This window comes from Lontra canadensis, unplaced genomic scaffold (genome assembly GCF_010015895.1).
Source record: "Lontra canadensis isolate GAN:19392208 unplaced genomic scaffold, GSC_riverotter_1.0 scaffold66, whole genome shotgun sequence".
NCBI classification, from domain to species: Eukaryota; Metazoa; Chordata; class Mammalia; order Carnivora; family Mustelidae; genus Lontra; species Lontra canadensis.
In genome coordinates, this window is record NW_022631060.1 from 1,253,403 (window position 1) to 1,274,788 (window position 21,386).

The following is a 21,386-nucleotide window of genomic DNA, read 5'->3' on the forward strand; positions in this document are numbered from 1 at the left end:
GGACCTTGAACAAGTACAATGAAGGGTAATGATGTCGCTTTGCTTTCGGTATTTCTTAAGTGTTAAAAGCCGAAAAGGGTCGCAGAGACAGAATTCGGGCCCCCCTACGTTCCCTCTTCTGCCCCATCCATCCTTGTGCAGACGCTGGGCATCAACCACCCGCTGTGCGCCCAGTCCAGTCCACTTCACCAAGTGTGAGTCCGTCAGTCGCAGCCCAGGACTAGCCCTGGACATACGGAAATGAATTCCTTGGGTCCCAGGAGGTGACACTGCCTTGGGACCCAGACCTGATCATTCAGAGTTAGGTAGACAACACTGTGATGGAGTGTAGGGGAGCAAGGAGAGGAGTACTAATAGACTCTGGGGGAGAGGAGGCTTCCCCAAGAAGGGTGCTGTTGGAGCTATTAGGGCAGAAACCCCGGGAAGGGCCTGGGATGAGGCCGAGAAAGTGGGCAGGGAACAGCTCATGAAGGGCTTTATGGGCCCTGCTGAAGAGTTTGAACCTTATTCTGAAGACAGGAGTTGCATCCCTGCTAAAGATGGAGAAGTGGCTTCTAGACATGAGCTCTCGGGGACTGTTTCAGAATTTCTCTGTCTTAAGGCAAGCGTAAGGAATGAGGATAGGGTTGGGAATGAGGACTAGGGGCTTGTTCTGCAGCTGCTTTTTGATTAGTGATGAAAGCACCAGAGGATAGAAACAAATCATTAATTTCTATTTTTTATCTTTTTTTTTAACAAAAATGAGATACTTCATTGGGTTCTAGAGTAACTGACTATAGAATGTTTTTCTAAAAAATTCTAACTGTCCTTTATTCCAGAAACAATACTGTAGATTTCTTATTTTCTTCCAACATTTAAGCTAAAGATTTTTAAACACACACACGATCTCTTTTTTCATGGTATGTCAATGAATACTTCACCTGGGTTGGTTTTGGTGGGGGCCTGAAGGAGAGAGACTATAGGATGCTAAATATTCTACTCCTGGTGCTTCCACTATCAGCTGTGAGAATTTTTATACATAAAGAAAAGGACTAATTATTTTTTATTATTTTCCTTTTTTTCTCAAAATGACACTAGCAATCTAGATAGGACTTCCTCATTACTTTATATATAAATTCTGTAATTCTGTGCCTTTTATTTGAGCACGACAGAATGATTAATCTTGGTTGCCTTTAGGCCCCTACACTTTCTTTGGTATTTCTCAAAGGTGCCGTTTAATATATGAAACTTATTATTTATACTTAAGTTGTTGTACTTAACATATTGTTTTCTCTACTGTCAATAGCTCTTATAGTCTTACCTAGCTTTTTTCTGTCTCTGTAGTTTATAGAATTAAGAGACATTCAGAAAATCAATTTTAGAAACCAAAGACACATTAAAATAATCAAATCATGAGATTTTAAGGGTACAGGGAATGAGAGTTCATTTACTCAAACCTGTCTCTCAAAAGGACCAAGATTCAGGGTTTAAGATCATCCATTACATTATCACCTAAGTGGCATGATTCATGTTATTCACCTAAGTGTGACATGTTAGAAGATGTAGAACAATGTAATGTCAGATCCACAAAGGATACAGTTATTAGCCAGGTTTTCTGAACACCAGGGAGAAATGCAGAAAAAGGGAGGGCGAGAGGGGAAAAAACAATAATGAAAGAACTCCCAGAAGAAGCCTTTAGTGGGGAAAAAAGGAAACAATAACAACAAAAGAACTCCTAGGAGAATCTTGAGGATTGTGGAAGCAACTTTGGTAAGTTGTCTGATGGTAGAAAAAGTTCTTTCATATAAAGAACTAGATAGCAAGTATGTGACAGAGAAAAAAAATCATGAGCCCATGATGAATTTAAGTATAAGAACTTGGTTTTGAAACACAAACATGGCATTATGAATTGCATTGAACTCATTATGAATTGCAAATAAGTTGTTAAAAGCTTTACTGAAAATTCTCTAACATTGTTTCCTAAGTGTTCTATATATTTTATCATCCAGGGCCACTGCTTACTACTCAGAGAAAATAACTGAAATATGCCTATACTTTTTAGTTGTAAGGAGAGGCTTTTCACTTATGGAGGCCATTATTCAGAACAGGTAGATGCCAGCTGATGCCTCTACAAAGTTAGGCACAAAAAGAAGAAAACAATTGCTTCAGAGTGTGGGAGGTGGTTGTAAAACAGTGGGAAAAAAATCAAACTTAAGTATTTTCTTCTGAGCAATGTGTGTATATGTGTTTTGTATTGTTTTGTAGAAGTTTGTTAATAAAAATTTCACCAAAGATTAGAAGCATAATCATCTAGAGGAAATGCTGGTAGTATGGCTCGATGTGTATGTTCAAAACTCTCTGCAGCAGATAGTCTTACTCTAGGGGTAAGTAAGACTTCAGTTTGACTAAATTCAGGAATATGTACTACTTCAATTTACTAAGGATTATTCTTGAATCTGAGAAGGGGCATATTTGGTTAAGTCAAAGGGTAAAAATGGGTTTAAGAAATTGTTTTTGAATATAGTTGACACACAATGTTACATCAGTTTCAGGTATACAACATTGTGATTCAACCTCGCTATACATTATGCTCTGCTCACCACCAGCAGAGGTAGCTACCATTTGTCACCATACGATGCTGTAACAAGATCATTGACTGTATTCCCTCTGCTGTACCTTTTATTTCTGTAACTTGTTCATTCCATAACTGAAATCTCCCTGTATCTCCCACTTCCCCTCACCCCCCCAAAATTTTTTTAATACTGATTGTCTCCTACAAATTTTGACTGATCTCATGTCTCTTCATACACAAATATGTGCTTATATATAAGCATACTGACTAAACCAATATACATAGGGTGCTAGAGAAATCCCAAAAAGGAATAAAAGAAAAAGACGTGTTGTTTTTTTTAACTGGAAGAGGGATCTCTTGTTGATCTCTTTCTATTACTGTACTGATTTCTATGTGATAGAATGATTATTAATTTGTCTCTTCAATTATAAACAGAGAGCTTAGCTATCTCTTAGTAACACCAAGGAATTATGAAGATCATGCTCTTTCCCATCTGAAAGAGAAAGAACTTTTCTACTGGATGTGAACTTTTCCTTTGAACTTGGCCGCTGTGTAGATTGTCTCCCATCTGACTGTTCAGCTGAGGTTCTTAATCTCTTGGGAGTCACAGACCCTTTCTGACATAGGAAGGAAGCTCTGAATCTTCTCCCCAGCTTCATACACATATTGTAATCCTTTGCATTCATATTTTTGTGTGTGGGGAAGAGGCCTATGACCTCCTGAAATGCCATTTGTTGGCTCTAGGTTAAGAACAATTTTTAAATAAGAAAATCCATCTTGTTCTTCTCCACATACTAGCAGCTTTGCTTTCTAATATGGCTACTAGGATATTTCATAGTATTATATAGGACAGCCCCAATTATAAAGGGAGACACTACTTTTCAACTTCACTTAAGAGTTGGGAAAGTCAAATGGAATTAATGTCCTTCATTCTGATGTGCTTATTCAAGAGATATTTACTGGGTTCCCGCTTGTAGAGGTTGGTGACAACAGTGAGATAACTAAATTCAGTCTCTCAAGGATTTATCTATCTAGTAAAGATATTCTGCCAATCAAATCCAAAGAATCTCTGAAGATAATGCCACTTTTTCAAATTCAGTGCAGAGGAAATCTAAAATCTAAATGTATAAAAATGGGCAAGATTGTTACTGAAAAAGTAACAATGGTCTTTCTATAAAGAGAATTCTCTAAAATGTATCTTTAATATTAGCTGATTGCATTTATGTATTTTTAGACTACTTGCTTTATAAGGAGCTGGAACTATTAAAGCATTAAATAGCTTCCTGTTAAAGTTTATATTCAAGTAAAAATAATATTACCTCCGAAATTTTTACTTTTATTTGTTTTAATTAAGTAGGCTCCACAACCAACATGGGGCTTGAACTCATGACCCTGAGATTAGGCATCACATGTTTCACTGACTGAGCCAGCTAGGTGCCCAATCCTCTGAAATTTTTAAAGCGTAATTAAAAATGTGACTCAGTACATGAAATATCAGTTCACATATAAATTGAGAAATAAATTTACTGGCACATATTTTTTTGGATTATAGTTATCTTCTTAAAAATTAAAGTTGAGTAATAATTCTCCCCTCCACCAAACTTTCCCCTATCCAATAGGAAGACCTGGTATAAGCAAGTCTACACTGGATATTCTTTGTATCTCTGTGTTGGATTGTACCTCACCCAAGCATGCTTGTGATAAAGATACATAACAAGTATGCCTTGGAGGCAAAGGTAAACCTTTAAAAGATGCAAAAAGTGTTTCAACCTTATAATTACTAATATACAAGAACATATTGGATAAATGGCTTCCTGCATCCAAATAGAGTAGTAACCATATTTTCCCCCAGATACGTTCAGTATTCTCTTCTCATGCCATTGCTTGATAGGTAGAAAGGATAGCAGTAGTAAGAGATTGTCAACTTTTTTATGGGAGAATTGACTAGAATTATTATTGAACAGTATGATGCTCCAAGAATGGCTGATTCCTATTTGGTAAACCTCAGTACTTCCTGGTTAGGGCTTGCTTTTTGGGTCTAACCAGTCCAGAAAATACATGGTAAGTGCATTCCTATTTAACTTTTATCTTTCATAAAGTATTGAATATTTCTTACAGTTAACATTTATTGGAGCTATGTTATAAATTACATGGTTTTGGTACTAATATCATTTTCTTCTCACAGGCTGTCCAGATTATGATTGGCATATTTCATGTTTTCATGTGGTATTTCCTATTGATTTTGTATATGGGACAAATTAGAGGAGTCTTTGGGACGTATGAACCTATAACTTACAAAGCAGGATGTTCTTTATGGGGAGTTATTGTGAGTAGAATATATTTATGATTTAATCATTCAGTAAATACTATTCATGCCACTAGTGGAAGATAGGGAACAGCTTTTAAACAGAGATTTCAGGAGAATTATGTAAGTAAATCTCATGTTGGTAATTTATTCAAAATCAAATTCCTTTTTCAACACATGTTTCCTTAGTACCTTTAACTTACCAGGGTTATTACAAGAGATGTGGATACACGAAGGAATACACAATGACAACCATAGGTTGGATTGACTTTATATATGTGAAAGACAAAGAATCTTAACCATAATATCCATTAGCATGGTTAATTTTCATATTTAGGGTCTTTACCTTCTTCACACAACGAGTCTATATTCACACATTTTCTAAATTTGTCATTACTTGCATTCTTCTGTGGTTTCTAGACAGCCATAAGGTAGTAGGAATAGTTGAAGAGTATGGCATCCTCAAAGCTGAGCAAACAAATAGGGAAAGATAAACTATATTAAATTCTGTTATTTTGCCAAATAAGGCTGAGAATTGACCATTGGAGTTAGCAATGTGGAACCCAGCCATAAACTTGACAAGTAGTTTCAGTAGAATGGTGAGGCAAAACCTGACTGGAGTTGGTTTAAGAAATAATGGAAGGAGAAGAACTATAGAGACAGCAAATAAAAGTCCTTGAAGGACTCTGATGTAATGTGGCATTGAGAAATGAGGTAGTAGAGGGAGGAAGTTTGGGTCAAGACAAGGTTTCTTATTTGTTTCCATAAGTTGGAAGTATCAAAAGTAAGTCTTTTATGAGGGGACTGAACCAGAAGAGCGAAAATCAATATGAAATAAACGGAGAAAAGGAGGGATTAATAGAATCCTGCACTGGGGTAGTCAAGAGATGATGTTTTTTAATACACAAATACTTGGGTTCATGGACAGTTCATGTCTAGCAGTGGATCTCAACTAGAGGTGATTTTACCCCTTAGAGGACATTTGGTGATGTCTGGAGACATTTTTGGTTTTCACAGCAGGGGTGGGCATCTAGTAGGCAGAAGCCAAGGACATGCATAAATATCCCACAAAGTACAAGATAACCCTCATAAGAAAGAATTATCCATCTTTAATGTAAATAGTGCCAAGGTGGGTAACAGGATAGAAAGGTAGAGGAGCAAAGAGAAAGGACAAATTTTGATAGGTAGGTAGATGGGATATTGGGAGCTTGTGGAACTTCTCTTCCTATGGCTTCACATATCTCCGTGAATTAGGAAGCCAGATCATGGGCTGAGAATGAGAATTGGATAATGAACTGGTTGTTTGAAGGGAGGGTTTAAAATAGTCATCTAGAAAAAGAGAGCATATGCACTGTAGAAAAGTAGTCTGACTTCCACTAAGATAAAGAGCTCACTTAAGCTTTAGGAACAGGGTATGTGTAGTGAGATGTGGGTCAAATGGTTGTGTGTCTTTCTCAGGTCCCATTTGGCTGCATGGGTTCAGGCATTCAGTGAGAAGGAAAACTGCATTTAATCAGAATTTGGGTTTAACCGTGCATCTGTGATCAAACAAGAATGTGCAAAGGAGTTGAAAGTGTATATAAGTGAGTGTAATAGTTAACCATGGAATTTAAACTGGTGAAGGAGAGAATATAACGGAAGTGAGGGGCTTGATCATAGATGCAGATGGGTTCAAAGGATTGTTAAAGTTGGGATACTACGGAACCTGATGTAGAAAGATAGAAACTAGTAGTCCTAGTGGGATACTCGGAATTGAAATTTAGAAGATGACATACTTATTGGCAGAAACAAACACAAGAGAATGAATATGGGAGTGAGCGACCGAGATAAGATGGGGGCTGAGGATTAGAGAAGAGAAATTCAAAGAACTGTAAGACCAAGGTGTTAGAAGGATCACACACACACACACACACACACACACACACACACACACACCAAGGTCTAAGAAGTGTTAGAGAGTAAGACAGGAATTAAAATCACCAAGACTAGAGTGACCAAATCAACTTCAACCAGGCTAGATAGTGGGTGATAGAATCTGATGACATTTGATTCAAAGCTGGGGGAGAGGCAAGCATTGGAAGTAATAAGGAGCAAGGAGACCACTTACCCACAGTTAGAAACAGTGGTATAAGGGCTGTAAGAGAAAATGGCCACCACTTGAGAGGGCTCCAGAGAAAGCAGTGGCCTCTAGGAGTTCCTCTTTCTTTGTACATTGGCTCACAAGGGTCAAAGCATTGCTTTAGAAAACAATAGTGAATTTGCAGACAAAATCCAGATAAATGATTCATGTCCCTCAGTGTTTAATTGCACATGTTATAAAAATAACGTGTGTAGCTCCTAGAATAAATTATCTAAAATTTCAGTTAAATTAAATCCAGTGGAAAACTCTCATAAACTTTGAAAGGCATTTTGTGAGGCACATGGTTTGCTAATCTAGCTACAGAGCACTCTAGTTTGTAATTCAACTCATACTAGCTCTTCCTCTCACTGTGTACCTCCTTAGAAATCTCAGCTTTTATTACAGAATGAAGTGCTGTGTGTGTAAATTAGTACACACTAATTTATCCTGGAGGAGTTAGTAAGCTTTAAGATTTGGTCTCCCTATAAATGGTATAGCATGAATGCTGTATTTCCACAGATTATTCTTTGATTTAGATCTTTGTGAAATTAACTAAAATGGATAGGACAAAAGGAATGTTCCAAAGGAATTATGCAGCTCACCTCCAAACAATATGGTATAACTTTACACTTATGGGAAATAATCAAAGTAACCTGGTATGAAATAATGGAAACTCTTAAAAAAAATACAAAAACATGAGTTACAGTTGTTACTTAGTAATGGCCACAGTCTCAAGAGATATAATTTGTACAAACACAATTTGGAATAGACTCATGAACCACTTTTCACATTTGGATATGCATACAGTAATTGCAATCAGTGGAAGGATTATTAGGAAGGATAGCATTTGAAATGATAATCAGATGAGTTCAGAAAGCAGGCAAAGATATAAGCAAACTTGGCTCCTGATTCGGGACTCTTTAAGTCATCTTTGGGTTATACCACAACCTGAATTCTGCCCACTGTCCCTTATGTTTCTGTGATTAGTGACACGGCTATTAGCTTTCAGTTCATGACTATATGATGGAAACTTGTCCTGACCCCTTCTACTGAAACTTCTTTATATCTTGTTACTCTTAGTATTCTAAAAATAACAGACGTGGAAGAGGGGTTGTTAAAAATACATCTTAAGTTGATGAGCATTATCAATGAATATTTATAAATATGTTTTTATATGCAGTTTATCATTACAGGAGTCTCCATAATAAGAGCAGTAAGGCATCAGACTCAAGGCGTGGTAAGTGAAGATGCTTCGGTTATCCTAGAAATCACTTGTCACAAAACTAAGTAGATTTTAGTGAGTATCTGAACAATGAAGGAATTTACCTTACTTGTAAAATAAAGAATTAAGTGAAAAGCTAGGAACACATAACTTAATGTAGACAAACTTTCTATATTAGAATCATTATGTAAATGTTCTAAATTTAATATAGGGTTTTTTGGTTTGGTATTCTACCTTATTTTAATATTGTATAAACTTTACTAGTAGACAGAATTTAATAGAACCTAATAAAGCCTTTATATATAGATATAATATTACTATAAAACTTCATTTTCTTATTGGGTTTGAGAACAGTATTATATCTTATATTAAAATAGAGGATCTGTCCAGAAGATCCATCCATGGTATAGGTAAAATACTGGAAAGAAAAATATCTTAGACTCTTAGAGTTAAGAAATCAGTGAGTCTGATCTCACAATTATACAGATAAAAACATATCCAAAGATACTGATGGATTCCCCTAGAGAATGAAAATCCTAGATTAAAGATCACTGAATCTTCTTTGGCTTATTTCTATAAGTAGTCATTTTCCATCTTTATTTTTGTTTCTTTTTCTATTTTATGGTGGATCTCCTTTTGTTCAAATCCTATCTTAACAATCTTTCTTCCAAATGACTCAGAAGATTGTAAAATACAACACTTTTTAGCCCAAATGGAAGATTGATACTTATTGATGTGATAATTCACCGTTCCTTCCAGATTAGTTGGGTTTCATGTAAACGAGGAAAATATTTTATCCTAGTGGCAAGCATTCCAGACCTCTAAAGCTTCAGAAACTAGATCAGAGTTCTGACGAAATGATTTTTTTTTCGGCAATACAAACTGTTTAACCTAAGTGTTTATTCAGAATATAACAAGCTTACCATGTATCTTCTTTTCAGATTACATTTGCTTTTATCATGAACATCTTCTGCATAATTGTTGCAGTTATTGCATCAATTCTAACAGCAATTGAGTTGTCTTCTTTTAATTCCGTGTCCTATAGGAATTATGGACAAGCAGTAAGTGACCCAATTCTTTAGGAACATCTTAAATTTGAACAATTCTCTTCCAAGGTTTTAAAGCCTTTGGAAGTAAAATAAGGCTTTTATTAGTCTTTAAGAAATTTTTTGTTTTAAGTAGTAAGCTCTTGATTGAAAGTTTCAATTCCAAAGTAATTCTAACAAGATTTTTTGGTAAATATTAATAGAATGTTTGATTTCCTGACTACCCAATTAAAATAAAGCAAGTAGATAATGTGAAGGCTTCAGTGATAAGTGTATATGCATTAGGCATAGGGTCACTGATGAGTCTCTTAATGAAATAAAAGCATATCCTAGACCTTAAAACCATTCCCAAAATCAACAAAATAATTCTGCAACTGATGCATACATTTAGAATTGTAGACACCTGGTCATTTCTGGTTTAACACAGAGCTTTTCATACACAGCCAATTTTTTTTGAGATTTATTTATTTATTTATTTATTTATTTATTTTAGAAAGAGAGAGAGCACACAAGTGGGGGGAGAGGGAGAGAGAGGGTCCTCAAGCAGACTCCCTGCTAAGTGTGGAGCCCAAGGTGGGGCTCTATCCTGAGACCCTAAGATCGTGACCGGAGCCAAAGTCAAGAGTCAGATGTTACCAGCTGAGCCACCCAGACAGAGCTTGTTTTTGTGTCTCACATGAATTTTGCTTTATGTAGTCAAATGTTAAATGTGTGTGAATCTGTCTTGTTTCGATTTAATTAAATATCCAATCACATACTTTGTACCAGAGAAATAACTGTATTTCAATTGTGTTCGCTTTAAATTCAGAATTATAGAATATTAGTGCTGCAAAAGACTTTCAAATGAGAATATATTAGAGTAGAGCTCCTCTTTATTATTGAATAACAAAACAAAAAATAGCAACTTGTAAGTTCCAATTCAAAAATAATTCTAATGAGAAGACTCATTGTAGATGAGGCATAATCTTCCTGCTTCCCCTATCTCAACTTTCCTCTCTCTATACCTGCACTGTATTATAAAGGGACCATCAGTGGAGGGAATCCAAGCATGAAAAACAAAAACCTAGAGAACAATGAAAGGATGAGAGAAGATACAATAGTACCCCCAAATGGACTGTGTGTAATGATTGATTTAAATAAGTATGCATCAGATTTTCCCTATACATTTTAAGAAACTCTCCATTTTCCCTAGAAATTCATTCTGGGAATCTTCAGTTTTAATTCTGGTGGCAGAGATAAGGAGGAATAATTAGGTTATTAAGTGAAGGATTATATCAAATTATTTAGTTGACCACTCTTATTCACAAGCTTATAATCATCAGTTTAAGATAATAATGACATAATTTCCAGGACTCACCTTTTGTAAACACCATTACAAACCATTGTAGACTGTATTTATCTGAACTCAATATTAATGATCATTTTCATAGTCTCCCAAATGCACAAGTTTCATTTTTGTTTGCAGTGATCAATTACATGAATGAACTTATATATTAGACCTACATCTCTAACCCACAATCTTCTCTTAGAGGCATTACAGAATACTATTCCTGCATTTACTAAGGCACCAACCTTTTACAAGATTTGCCACATGACAGCTTTTCTAATAAAAACGAGCTGTTTGGCTAAACCCATAAACTCATCAAGTTATCAGTGTGCCCAGGTAGGTTCAGCTATCCCAAAAAGTGCATGTCTCTGAAACATACTTCTCTTATAACAAAATAGTTGATAATCTAAATCCAGAACCAGCCTGACTTTATCTAAACACTGTCTTCAGTACTCACTGTCAGTGACCCTGTGGACAAGTTTCTTAACTTCCCTGTTCCTTAGTTTCTTTTTTTTTTTTTAGTTCTATTTATTTATTCATGAGAGACAGAGAGAGAGACACACACAGAGAGGCAGAGGCAGAGGGAGAAGCAGGCTCCCCAAAGAGCAGGGAGCCTGATGCAGGGCTTGATTCCAGGACCCTGGGATCATGACCTGAGCAGAAGGCAGATGCTTAACTATCTGAGCCACCCAGGCGCCCTTGTTCCTTCTTTCTGTGTCAATAGAGAAAGTGCTAACACATACCTATTAAACTGTTTATCTACCAGACTCCAGGCCTGTTACTCTTTTATTTTTTATTTTTTCAATTGCTGCTTCATTTTCTTTTTTTAATTTTTTTATTATGTTATCTTAGTCACCATACAGTACATCATTAGTTTTTGATGTAGTGTTCCATGATTCATTGTTTGCATATAGCGCCAGCTTGATGTTTCCACTTTGATATGCTTCTGTTGTCACCATCTCAAATTCAACAGATATAAAACAAAATATTTGCCTCTCAAAAGTACTATGCTGCAAAACTCCCTTATTTCAGCCTCTAAAGCTGAAAACCTTGATGTAATCCTTCACCCTTCTCTCTCCACTATCTTCCCAAATACCAATTACTGTTTATTATTTACTTTAATTTTTATTAACTAGGGCTCTCTTCGTTATAATTGATAGGAAATACAACCCAAATCGACTTAAGCAAGAACAGGGGCACTTACTGACTTCTGCTGCACTCAAAGGCTTAACTCAGTCATTCTGTCCGTGGTTTGCCTGTTTGAACTTCGCTGGCAGCTCTCTTGCTATTTACAGGGGCAGAATTTAAGAATAACCCTAACATATACAAGTTAAGGAATGTGGACAAAATGACTTTTTACAGTCTTGGCAACAAAGAGGTCACCAGTACTTCCCAGCTAAAATGCTACTATTATTGTGTTTCTGCCAACAAAATTAAATCATAATTCTGATAAGGTAACTTGATATTTCAAACCCTCTATAGTATTTTCTTTATCTTCCTGTTATTATCATACACTCCCTATACCTGAGTTATACTGAGTTACCTGAGTTAAACTCGCTTTATCATTTTCTTAAAACATGTTCATTCTTCCATGCATTTTTCCCCTCACATTATCAAACATTGGTCATGTGATACTTATTTTAGCTTTATTATTTTTCTACTTTTTGTCTCCATTAATTATTTTATCACACTTTTAATGTATGCTATTACATTTTTTCTAGAACAAGTCACAAAAAAACTAGTAAATGAGAATTTAAAGCTGCCTAGAATGTTGCTTCTCTCCTTTGTTTCTTGGTCTTACTCTTATTTGTAATGTCTTGCCTTTTATGAAGACTTCCTGGATACGAATGGCTTAGGGCAAACTTCCTGCCCCTAAAATTCCTGAACAAGTTTTTATCCATTCTGACATATTTGACCTTATTATATGTTATTTTATATTATCTTTCTGTCTTTTCTACTTGAATATAAACTTTGAGAAAGCAGGAATTTTTTGTCATCTCATTCTTACCATATACTCCCTACCACCTAATAGTTTCTTGCATAAAAGATATTAAATAAACCCAACAAAAACAGAAGGAGGAAGAGAAAGAATTGAAGGAGAGAGATTGTAATGTTATTATTTCCAGGTCTGAATCATTCTTGTCTTTCTACAGCCAGCACAAAAACTACATTTATTTTCAGGATTGGAACCAATATCATTCATCCTGATATGTAGTTGAAAATATCTTTCTGATTGCAGTAGAAGGGATCTGCTTTATTATTCCAGCAAAATCATAGTCACTCTTTATTTTCAAGTGAGATGTTGTTGTTTGAGGATTTACTCATCCTTCCACATCATGCTACAGCAATTTCTATGTAAGATTTTTATCACCACACATACAAATTTAAGTAAGTCTGTAATTAATAACAGTTGTTTTAATACATGAGAATTGCTTGATAAAATCTCTTAATAGCCATCTTATCACTGGAGACAGAGAGTCAAATCTTACAGACCTAAGAGCTTGGATAGATGTCAGGGATGGCCAGCAATCCCTCTGCAGACAGTTGAAAGATTACTCCAGACTTTGCCATGAAAGAGACGAGGCAAGGGGGTCAGCGCTCAGAGACAAAGACCCTTTGTGCTTCTTTGCTCCCAGCTTTATTGGTGCTTCAGGATAATCACAAATCTTTGTCACTGTTTCTCAAGCATGTAATGTGTGACAAGGGGTTTTACTGGAACTAGGAGGATCTGTTTATGGGAAAGATAGTATATGCTAACCTGTGTGTTCTCCAAGTCCTACTAAACATAGCCTAGAGGACAGTGCATACATCTTTTAGGTCACAGGAAGGTTGTTTGGGCTAAGATTCCGGAAAGGCAACTCCCACAGCATTCCAGTGGCAGAGTGGTCGCACAGGCCTCGGCATTCCAAAGTCCTACACCCCTCTCCAAAACCTTCCCTTGCTCCCAGCGGCCTCTGTGTTACATTTTAGTAAGCCAGGTATTAGGGATGATTTCATGCTCTACATTAACCCCAACAGCTAGAGACTCTGTCATGAAGAGAATAATGAGAATGAGGAGTTATAAGAAGTGAGACAAGAATGCTGAGTGACGAAGATCACCAGTGGAAGCTGAAGATAATGAGCAGGGGGAATTAAGGTTAGGAAAAGTGGAGTGGAAGGCAAAGTAGTAGAGATGACTAGGGAAGTCGAATGGTCTAAGCAGCTTATTTATTTTTCCTATTTTCCTTGACACTCATAGTAGGAGCTGTTCTGTGAACATATTTACACTTATTAAAGATAATAATGCAAGATTTCTCCCTATTTTCTGGTTTCAGAAACTTGGAAGGGAAGTTTCACGGATTTTACTGATATCTTACCCCTTGGAATTTTCTATTGCATTAACTTACTCAATCTTTGGCTGTCTTGATTTGGTAAGTGTTTATCTACTCTGGCAAGTCAAGAGTTGCTGATTTCTAGCACATACACTCTATAAGGAGATGATACAATATGTTAAAATTCATGAAAATGGAATATGTCACAATATTTCCTTTATTTCTGTTATTTTTATTGTTTATAAAGTTACAAAAATAATACATGAAATTATAAAGTAAAATTATAGAGTAAAAATTATTGTCCCTCTTACTGTAGTCCTCATCATACCCACACATCCAAATCTAAACAAAAAGACACAAACACACACACAGACACACTATACACAGTTTTCTTGTTTACTAATTGTGTAATCATATTCATGTTGTTTGTCACATGATTTTTCCCAACTATCATAAACATCTTTTCATTATGAAACAAAACAATGCCTTTTAGTTGCATCATATTTTTCCTTAATATTTATTTTGACTTTTTTTCTTGCTGCATCTTTGGCTTTTTTTATTTTATTTTTTATTTTTTTATTATAAACAATGATCTTTACATGTAAGACTAGTATTTCTGTAGGTAGTTGATTCCTAGAAGTGTAATGACAAGTTTGATAACATCCCTAAATGCTATAATAATTCACAGTACCACAAAAGTTTATGAGAATGATTATTTTATACAAGCTTTAAATAAAACTAGATATCAGGGTGCCTGGGTAGCTCAATTGGTTAAGGCAACTTTTGATTTCCAATCAGGTCATGGTCTCAGGGTCATGAGATGGAAGCCTGCATAGGGCTCTGCACTACATGTGGAGCCTGCTTAAGATTCTGTCTCTCTTTCTCTGCTACTCTCCACCTCTCTCTTGCATGCTATGCTCTCTCTTTCTCTCTCAAGAAAAAGAAAAAAGAAACTAGATATCTACACATTCATTCTTTCACAAATATTTATGGAGGGCCTACTATTTCCTAGGCATTGTAATAGGCACTAAGGATGCAATCATTAACAAGACAACATCCCTGCCATCAGGAAGTTTTCTTTTCAGTAGAGGAAAAGGACAATTAACAAGTAAATATATATCTATCTATGTGTGTATAAATTATAATCAATGATGTTTACATGTAAGACTAGTAAATATTTGGATTGGATTAAAGTTCACCCTAATGATTTTATTATGACTTCATTACTGTTTTATAAAGACTCGATCTCCAAATAGAGTCAAATTCTGAGGCACTGGGAGTTAGGACTTTAACATATGAACTTTAGGGGGACACGGTAAAGCCCTTTACATAGTGTTTAAGCACAACCTCTGACTAGTCATTGGTGCCTACTTAAGCTGACCAGGGGAGAACCCCACTAAACGCGTCTTAAAAACAAAAACATCAGGGCACCTGGGTGGCTCAGTGGGTTAAAGCCTCTGTCTTCGGCTCTGGTCATGGTCCCAGGGTCCTGGGATTGAGCCCCGCATTGGGCTCTCTGCTCAGACTGCTTCCTCCTCTCTCTCTGCCTGCCTCTCTATTTGTGATCTCTGTAAAATAAATAAATAAAATCTTTAAAACAAAAACAAAAACCATGAATTTAAAAAAATGAAAAACATAAGTAAATATATCAAAGGCCACACACTGCAAGGGACACAGGCTCCACAAAATTAGTATAGGCAAGTCACAAAAGGCAGTTATAACAACCACTTTGGGGGAAAGATAAGAGAATCAGAATCCAGAGTCTCTACAATATCTTATCTAAAATATCCATTTTTCAACAACAAAAATAATGACATGCAAAGAACAGGAAATGGTAACATACACACTTAAAAAAACAGTAGCTACAGTTTTGGGGGGGAAGAGAATGACAAATGTTGGGCTTCACAAAGACTTCAAAGAACTAAAGAAAAAAGTGTTAAAAAATTAACATGTTAATTAACATTAAAAATAATGATTCCTCAAGAGTATGAATGTCTATTACCTTGATTCTGGTGATGGTATCATAGTGTTCATATATGTTTAAATTTGTTTAATTACACCCATTTAATACATAGTTATTTGTATAACAGTTATACCTCAATAAAGCTATTAATTTTTAATAAGTATTAATATAAATAAAAGAGATACTAATTATTAAAAAGAACCAAATGGAAATCCACTTTAGAAATACAGCTACTGAAATGAAAAACCCACCAGAGGGGCTGAGTAGCAGATTTGTGCTGACAGAAGACAAAATTAGTAAACATGATAGAATGATACAGATCATCCAATCTGAAGATCAGGAAATAAAAAGAAGAAGAATTAATAACACCTCAGAGATCTTTGGGATACCACCCAATACACCAACATATGCATAATGAGAATCCCAGAAAATGAGGGAACAGGAAAAATACTTGAAGAAATAATGGCCAAAATTTTCCTAAATTTGATGAAAAATATTCTGCATAAGTAAGAAACTCAATAACTTCCAATTAGAATAAGCACAAAGATACTCACTCCTAGACACCTGAGAACCAAACTGAACTAAGAAAGAGGGAAAATCTTAAAAGCAGCAGGAGAAGAATGATTTCTTATACAATAGAACCACAGTAAGATTAACAGATGACTTCTCATCAACAATAACAGAGACCTGAAGGCAATGACATGGCACATCAAAGTGTTGGAGGAAAACAGTCAAGCATGAATTCTGTATCTTTTAACCATTCAAACATGGAGGGCAAATAAAGACATACACAGATGAGCAGACAGAGAATGCATGGCTAGGAGAACACTAAAGGAAGTTTTTTAGTCTGAAAAGAAGTGGTATCTGATAGAACTCAAAAATACATGAAGAAATAACATCATTAAAGGTAATTATTGCAGATGACTATAAAAAATATATAAATATACCTTTTGTGCTTCTCTTAGCTGATTGAAAAAACAATTGCATAAATTGCATTGGGTCCACCCAGATAATCCAAAATTAACTCCTTATTTTAAAGTCATGTTATTACCAACCTTAATTCCATCTGTCACAACTACTCAGCTCTACCTTATAGCTTGAAAACAGCCATAGACAATATATAAATGAATAGATATGGCTTTGTTTCAATTGAACTTTACAAAACAGTTAGTGGACTCAATTGGGTCCATATTCCAGAGTTTGCCAACCCTTGTTCTATAGATATATATTGTTCCCTTTTTCCTCTGAAATTTTAAGAAATAAGTTTATAAAATTAAAAATTACAGCACTGTATTGTTGAGTACATAACATCTAGGTGTACTATACATGACAGTAATAGCACAAAGGAAGGTGGAAGGATTGAGCTACATGAGAATTAAGTTTCTATATTTTACTGGAATTAAAGTAGCAGGCACCTGAAGCAGTCTGTGATAAATTAAGATGCACATTCTAATTCCTAGACTAAGAACTAAAAACTAAGAACACTCAAAAAGTATAATAAGATAACAAAGAAATTAAGATAATATCTAGAAAGTAATAATAGGCAAAGGAGAAACATAAAAGACACAAGACCTATAGGAATTTAAAAGCAAGGGATTAGGCATAAATCCAGCCATTTCAATAATACTAAAATAAAACCACACTGAGATATTCATTTCCTAACAGAATGATTAAGTTTCAAAATACAATTCTAACTGATGATAATGCTGATGGATAAAAGAAATCTCTCACTCCTACATGGAATTTAAATTATTACAACAACTTCAAAAACTTTTGGGGCATTTTTATGGAAAGTTAAGATGTGCATACCTTATAAGTAATTTTAGTTTTTAGCATATACTCAAAAGAAATGTGTATGCATATGTATTAAGATACACTTCCAGGAAAATACCAATAGTATTCATAATAGTCCCAAAGTGGAAACGCTGCAAATGAGTGAATGGTGAGTATATTGAAGTATATAACTCTGTTAAATTCTGCATAGTAATTAGAATGAACTATACCTGTACTTACAATAAGGATGATTCTCACATACATAATGTTAAGTATAGACAGACCCAAAGAATGTGTACTTTTTAATTCCATTCAGATGACGTTTGAAACCAGGCAAAACTAATGCTCAGCTACAATGTTTACAGAGGGATGCAAGCTAGTGAAACTGGAAAGAAAAGAAAAGATTAATTACCTAAAAGTTAAAAAAAAAAAGTTACTTTTGGAAGGAAGAAATGGGTAATAACTGGGAAATATCATGACAGGGTAACTTTTGGGGTGCTGGCATCTGTTCATGTTCAAGAAGAATTTTTTGTTCTTGTTGTAGTTTGGAAGTATACCAAAAAGTCACAAGTGTCTGGGGTCCCTGTGTGGCTCAGTTGGTTGAGCATCCAACTGTTGATTTAAGGTCAGGTTGATCACAGGGTTTTGAGTTCAAGCCCCATGCTGGGCTCCACACTGGGTGTGGAGCCTACTTAAAAAAAAAAAAAAAACAAAAAAAAAACGTTTCAAATGTCTAGTAGGAATTAAGGGAGTAGTTTGAAGTACACTTGGGACACAAAGAGGACACATGGCACTTTAACATTTTATTCTGTAAACATCAGTACCATTTATTTTTTTAAAAAATTGAGTATTTGTTACATGTATGATCTTAGGAAGAATGATAAGATTTATAAGAAGTTAATTTTTTTTTCAGAGTCATCATCATGATGAAGATACTCTCACAGCTGTTTCAGAGGAAGCTGAGAGCACTTTTTAAAAACCTTAGAAATGTGAGATTTCTCCTGGTGCTCATACCTGACATGGGCCCTAATTATATCTCTGCATAACAAGGCTGCTACAAAGCCCACAGATTTTGTGCAAAGGAAAATACAAACAAGCTGGATTTTTCTTCTTGGTATTCAAGAAATTTCTCTGCACATATTTTTGTAGGCTCCAAGTAGAAAGCTTTTCCCTACTTAAATATATTATTACAAGGAGAAATTTATTTTCTAAGTACTCTGTACCTGTCAACTCTGTGTAACTCTAAATCTGTCAACTCTCCCTAATAGAGCTTTTGCAAAAGACCATTAAAAAAGATTTGTGATTGTCTCTAGAGGACAAGCAAAACGTCTCTAGAGTACAGGCAGTAAAGACTTGGAGCACAATACTGTGTAATTCCCAGGAAAACTTTAAATAATTTATGCCCCTACAAGTGAAGAGTACATTTCAGAATGAGTTCTTCTACCTGAACTAGCCTCTACCTGAACAAAGTACAAATCGAAAGTCATCCAACTCATAATCCTTTCATTGTTCTTCTTTGACTACTCCTCTCCTCATTAAAGTTCCTTTCTGCTCTGAAAGTCTCTACTGTCTTCCTTCCCTTTCATTTCCCTTGCTTATTACTTCTTACCATTGCTTGTACCATCTGTTCAATTGTCTTTCAAAGCAAACGAGTGGCTTTTCCATAATGAGAATTTCCCAAAAACCTGTTCTGAATTCAGATTCCACCTCTCGTCTAATAGGAAACAGAGTGCCAGAGAGCCTTGCTCAGCAATATTAATCATACCACTGAGTTCATCCATATCTTTTAAATGTGCTGCTGGGTTTTTTTTTTTTTTTTTTTTTTTAATTTTCTGCCTTGTCTCTCAATTGGTTTCATCAGTTGTTATCTAATACTACAAAAAATTTCATGGGTCTAAGAATTTCAGTGGTTAACTTACGTCTATCAGTTCAACACATATTGAGTGTCTTCCATTGTGCCAATGACTATATTAAAGTCAGGAGTATCAAAGATTAATGAGCATCCTCACCACAAAAAGTTTTTGTTTTAGGGGAAGAAACAAACAGGTAACAAATCAAGGCTACGCAGTGTGATACATATATTAACATAAGTGTGAAGAAAATTGAAGTGGCACAGAAGAGATAACAATCCTTTTGTTAGAAAATAAGAGGGAGAGGGAATAACGCTTTATGATGGATACAGCCTCTCAGCAGGGCATTAATTCTAGTTTACAAAGCAGACTGGAAGGTGGGAAAACAATTCAAATAAAATTAGCTCATGCAAAACCCAAAATGTGGGGAAAGTTCATAGTATATTCCAGTAGCTAAAATAAATATGTTCATTAAAACACAATGACAGGAAGGAATAGGTCAAGTGAAAATTGGAGAGGTAAGAAGCCATATGCTAAGTCAAATAATCAAATATTGATGGACTGATGACTGTATTGTACTGAACCATATCCTGCAGGTAATGGGAAGCCCTTGAGGAGTTTTTAAATAGGGAATGATAGGCTTGGATTTACTTTGAGGAAAAATTATTAATTAGGTGGAAATGCATTAGAAAGGATAAATTTGATAAGAACAGCTAGAGTGTAGGAGAGAGTAATGGATCACTGTTGCAATGAGTCAGACAAGCAATGAAAAAGAGGGTAAGTTTTAGCTGTGATGACTGAGCAGACATAACTATAAAAGGAAAAAAATAATTTTAACTCCCCAGTTCCTGGATTGAGTGATACCTACAGTGATATAAAATATAGAAGACATGGGAGGATTGAATGAACTGTGATAAGTTCTGTTTTGGATAAATTGAATTTGAGATAATTAGGAGACATTAAAGTAGAGCTATCTATTAGGCAGTTGAAATACTTACCTGGGGTTGAATAAAATACCTGGGGTTGAATAAAAATTAGCTATATGTTGATTGATTTTGGTGGTAAAGATGTAGAAATGAGCTTCCATTTTCAACAATTAAGAACTAGGTTCTTGGAAAGAACACAACAAAAGCAAGCCAGAATTTTAAAACAACATCTGTTGGAGGGTATCTGAGATCTAAGATTTAAGGGAGCTAGGATTTAAGGAGTCAAGATTCCAGAGTTGAAGACAAGATACAGTCCAGGCTTTCGACATAGCTTTTCTCCAAGATGCATTTCCTGAATCACAAACAGGAGCACTGGGTATTATACACAGTGAATCATGGAACATTACATCAAAAACTAATGATGTATATGGTCTGGTGACTAACATAATGTAACAAAAAAATATTTTAAAAGGTGAGAAGAGCTTCCAGTGTTCTTTTGGGTTGTAAAGACAACTAATCGGAGCCCAGGCTCACTGAAGTGTGAGAAGCTCATAAACACCTAAAATTTTCTGTTGTGTTCTCTCCAAGGGCTATATCCTAACAGTAAAGGTGAGAAAAAGTGGGCCTTCCCTCTCATAGACTGCTGCTTGGACCCAAATCAGCCAGGTTACAGATTGTAATAAAGTGAGCTTCTCCATATGTGATATTCTGCCAAAGTAAAAATTTCAAGAGGAAGATAGCGTCCTGAGCATAAAGACAGTTTTTCATACACAATGTCAGATTTCATCAAAACAAGAGTTTAAAGAAAAAAATTAACAGAAATCCAAGAGAAACCACAGGCACACAATAGATCCAAGTAACAGAATTATAAAACCTTAAATGACAAGATTTTAGCAGAGAAATGGAAATCTAAAGATGAATCAAATGGAAATGAGAAATCACATAAAATAAGATCTAAATATATAAATGTAACAGCTACTAGATATAACTGAT

General features: G+C 35.3%; 1 protein-coding gene across 2 annotated transcripts; it reads left to right on the forward strand.

The window, feature by feature from the left end:
• MS4A13 (membrane spanning 4-domains A13) lies at nt 1–18,888 on the forward strand. Of its 2 annotated transcripts, none has more exons than XM_032879053.1 (7): nt 1–25; nt 2,245–2,363; nt 4,737–4,877; nt 8,156–8,212; nt 9,139–9,258; nt 13,885–13,980; nt 18,531–18,888. In XM_032879053.1, exons 2-7 carry the CDS (start codon nt 2,310–2,312, stop codon nt 18,591–18,593), a joined length of 531 nt encoding a protein of 176 aa, XP_032734944.1. In that variant the 5' UTR covers nt 1–25; nt 2,245–2,309; the 3' UTR covers nt 18,594–18,888. The 2 variants fall into 2 exon arrangements, with proteins under 2 accessions (XP_032734944.1, XP_032734945.1); XM_032879054.1 differs by having other exon boundaries at nt 2,248–2,363.
• Nucleotides 18,889–21,386: the final 2,498 nt, after the last annotated feature.

Excerpts from the sequence above, each read along its gene's own strand:
- MS4A13 (XM_032879053.1), top strand. The coding sequence starts at position 2,310 with ATGGCTCGATGTGTATGTTCAAAACTCTCTGCAGCAGATAGTCTTACT. Across the intron at positions 8,213-9,138 it reads GGCATCAGACTCAAGGCGTG|ATTACATTTGCTTTTATCAT; the intron begins GTAAGTGAAGAT and ends TCTTCTTTTCAG. Across the intron at positions 9,259-13,884 it reads ATAGGAATTATGGACAAGCA|AAACTTGGAAGGGAAGTTTC; the intron begins GTAAGTGACCCA and ends TTCTGGTTTCAG.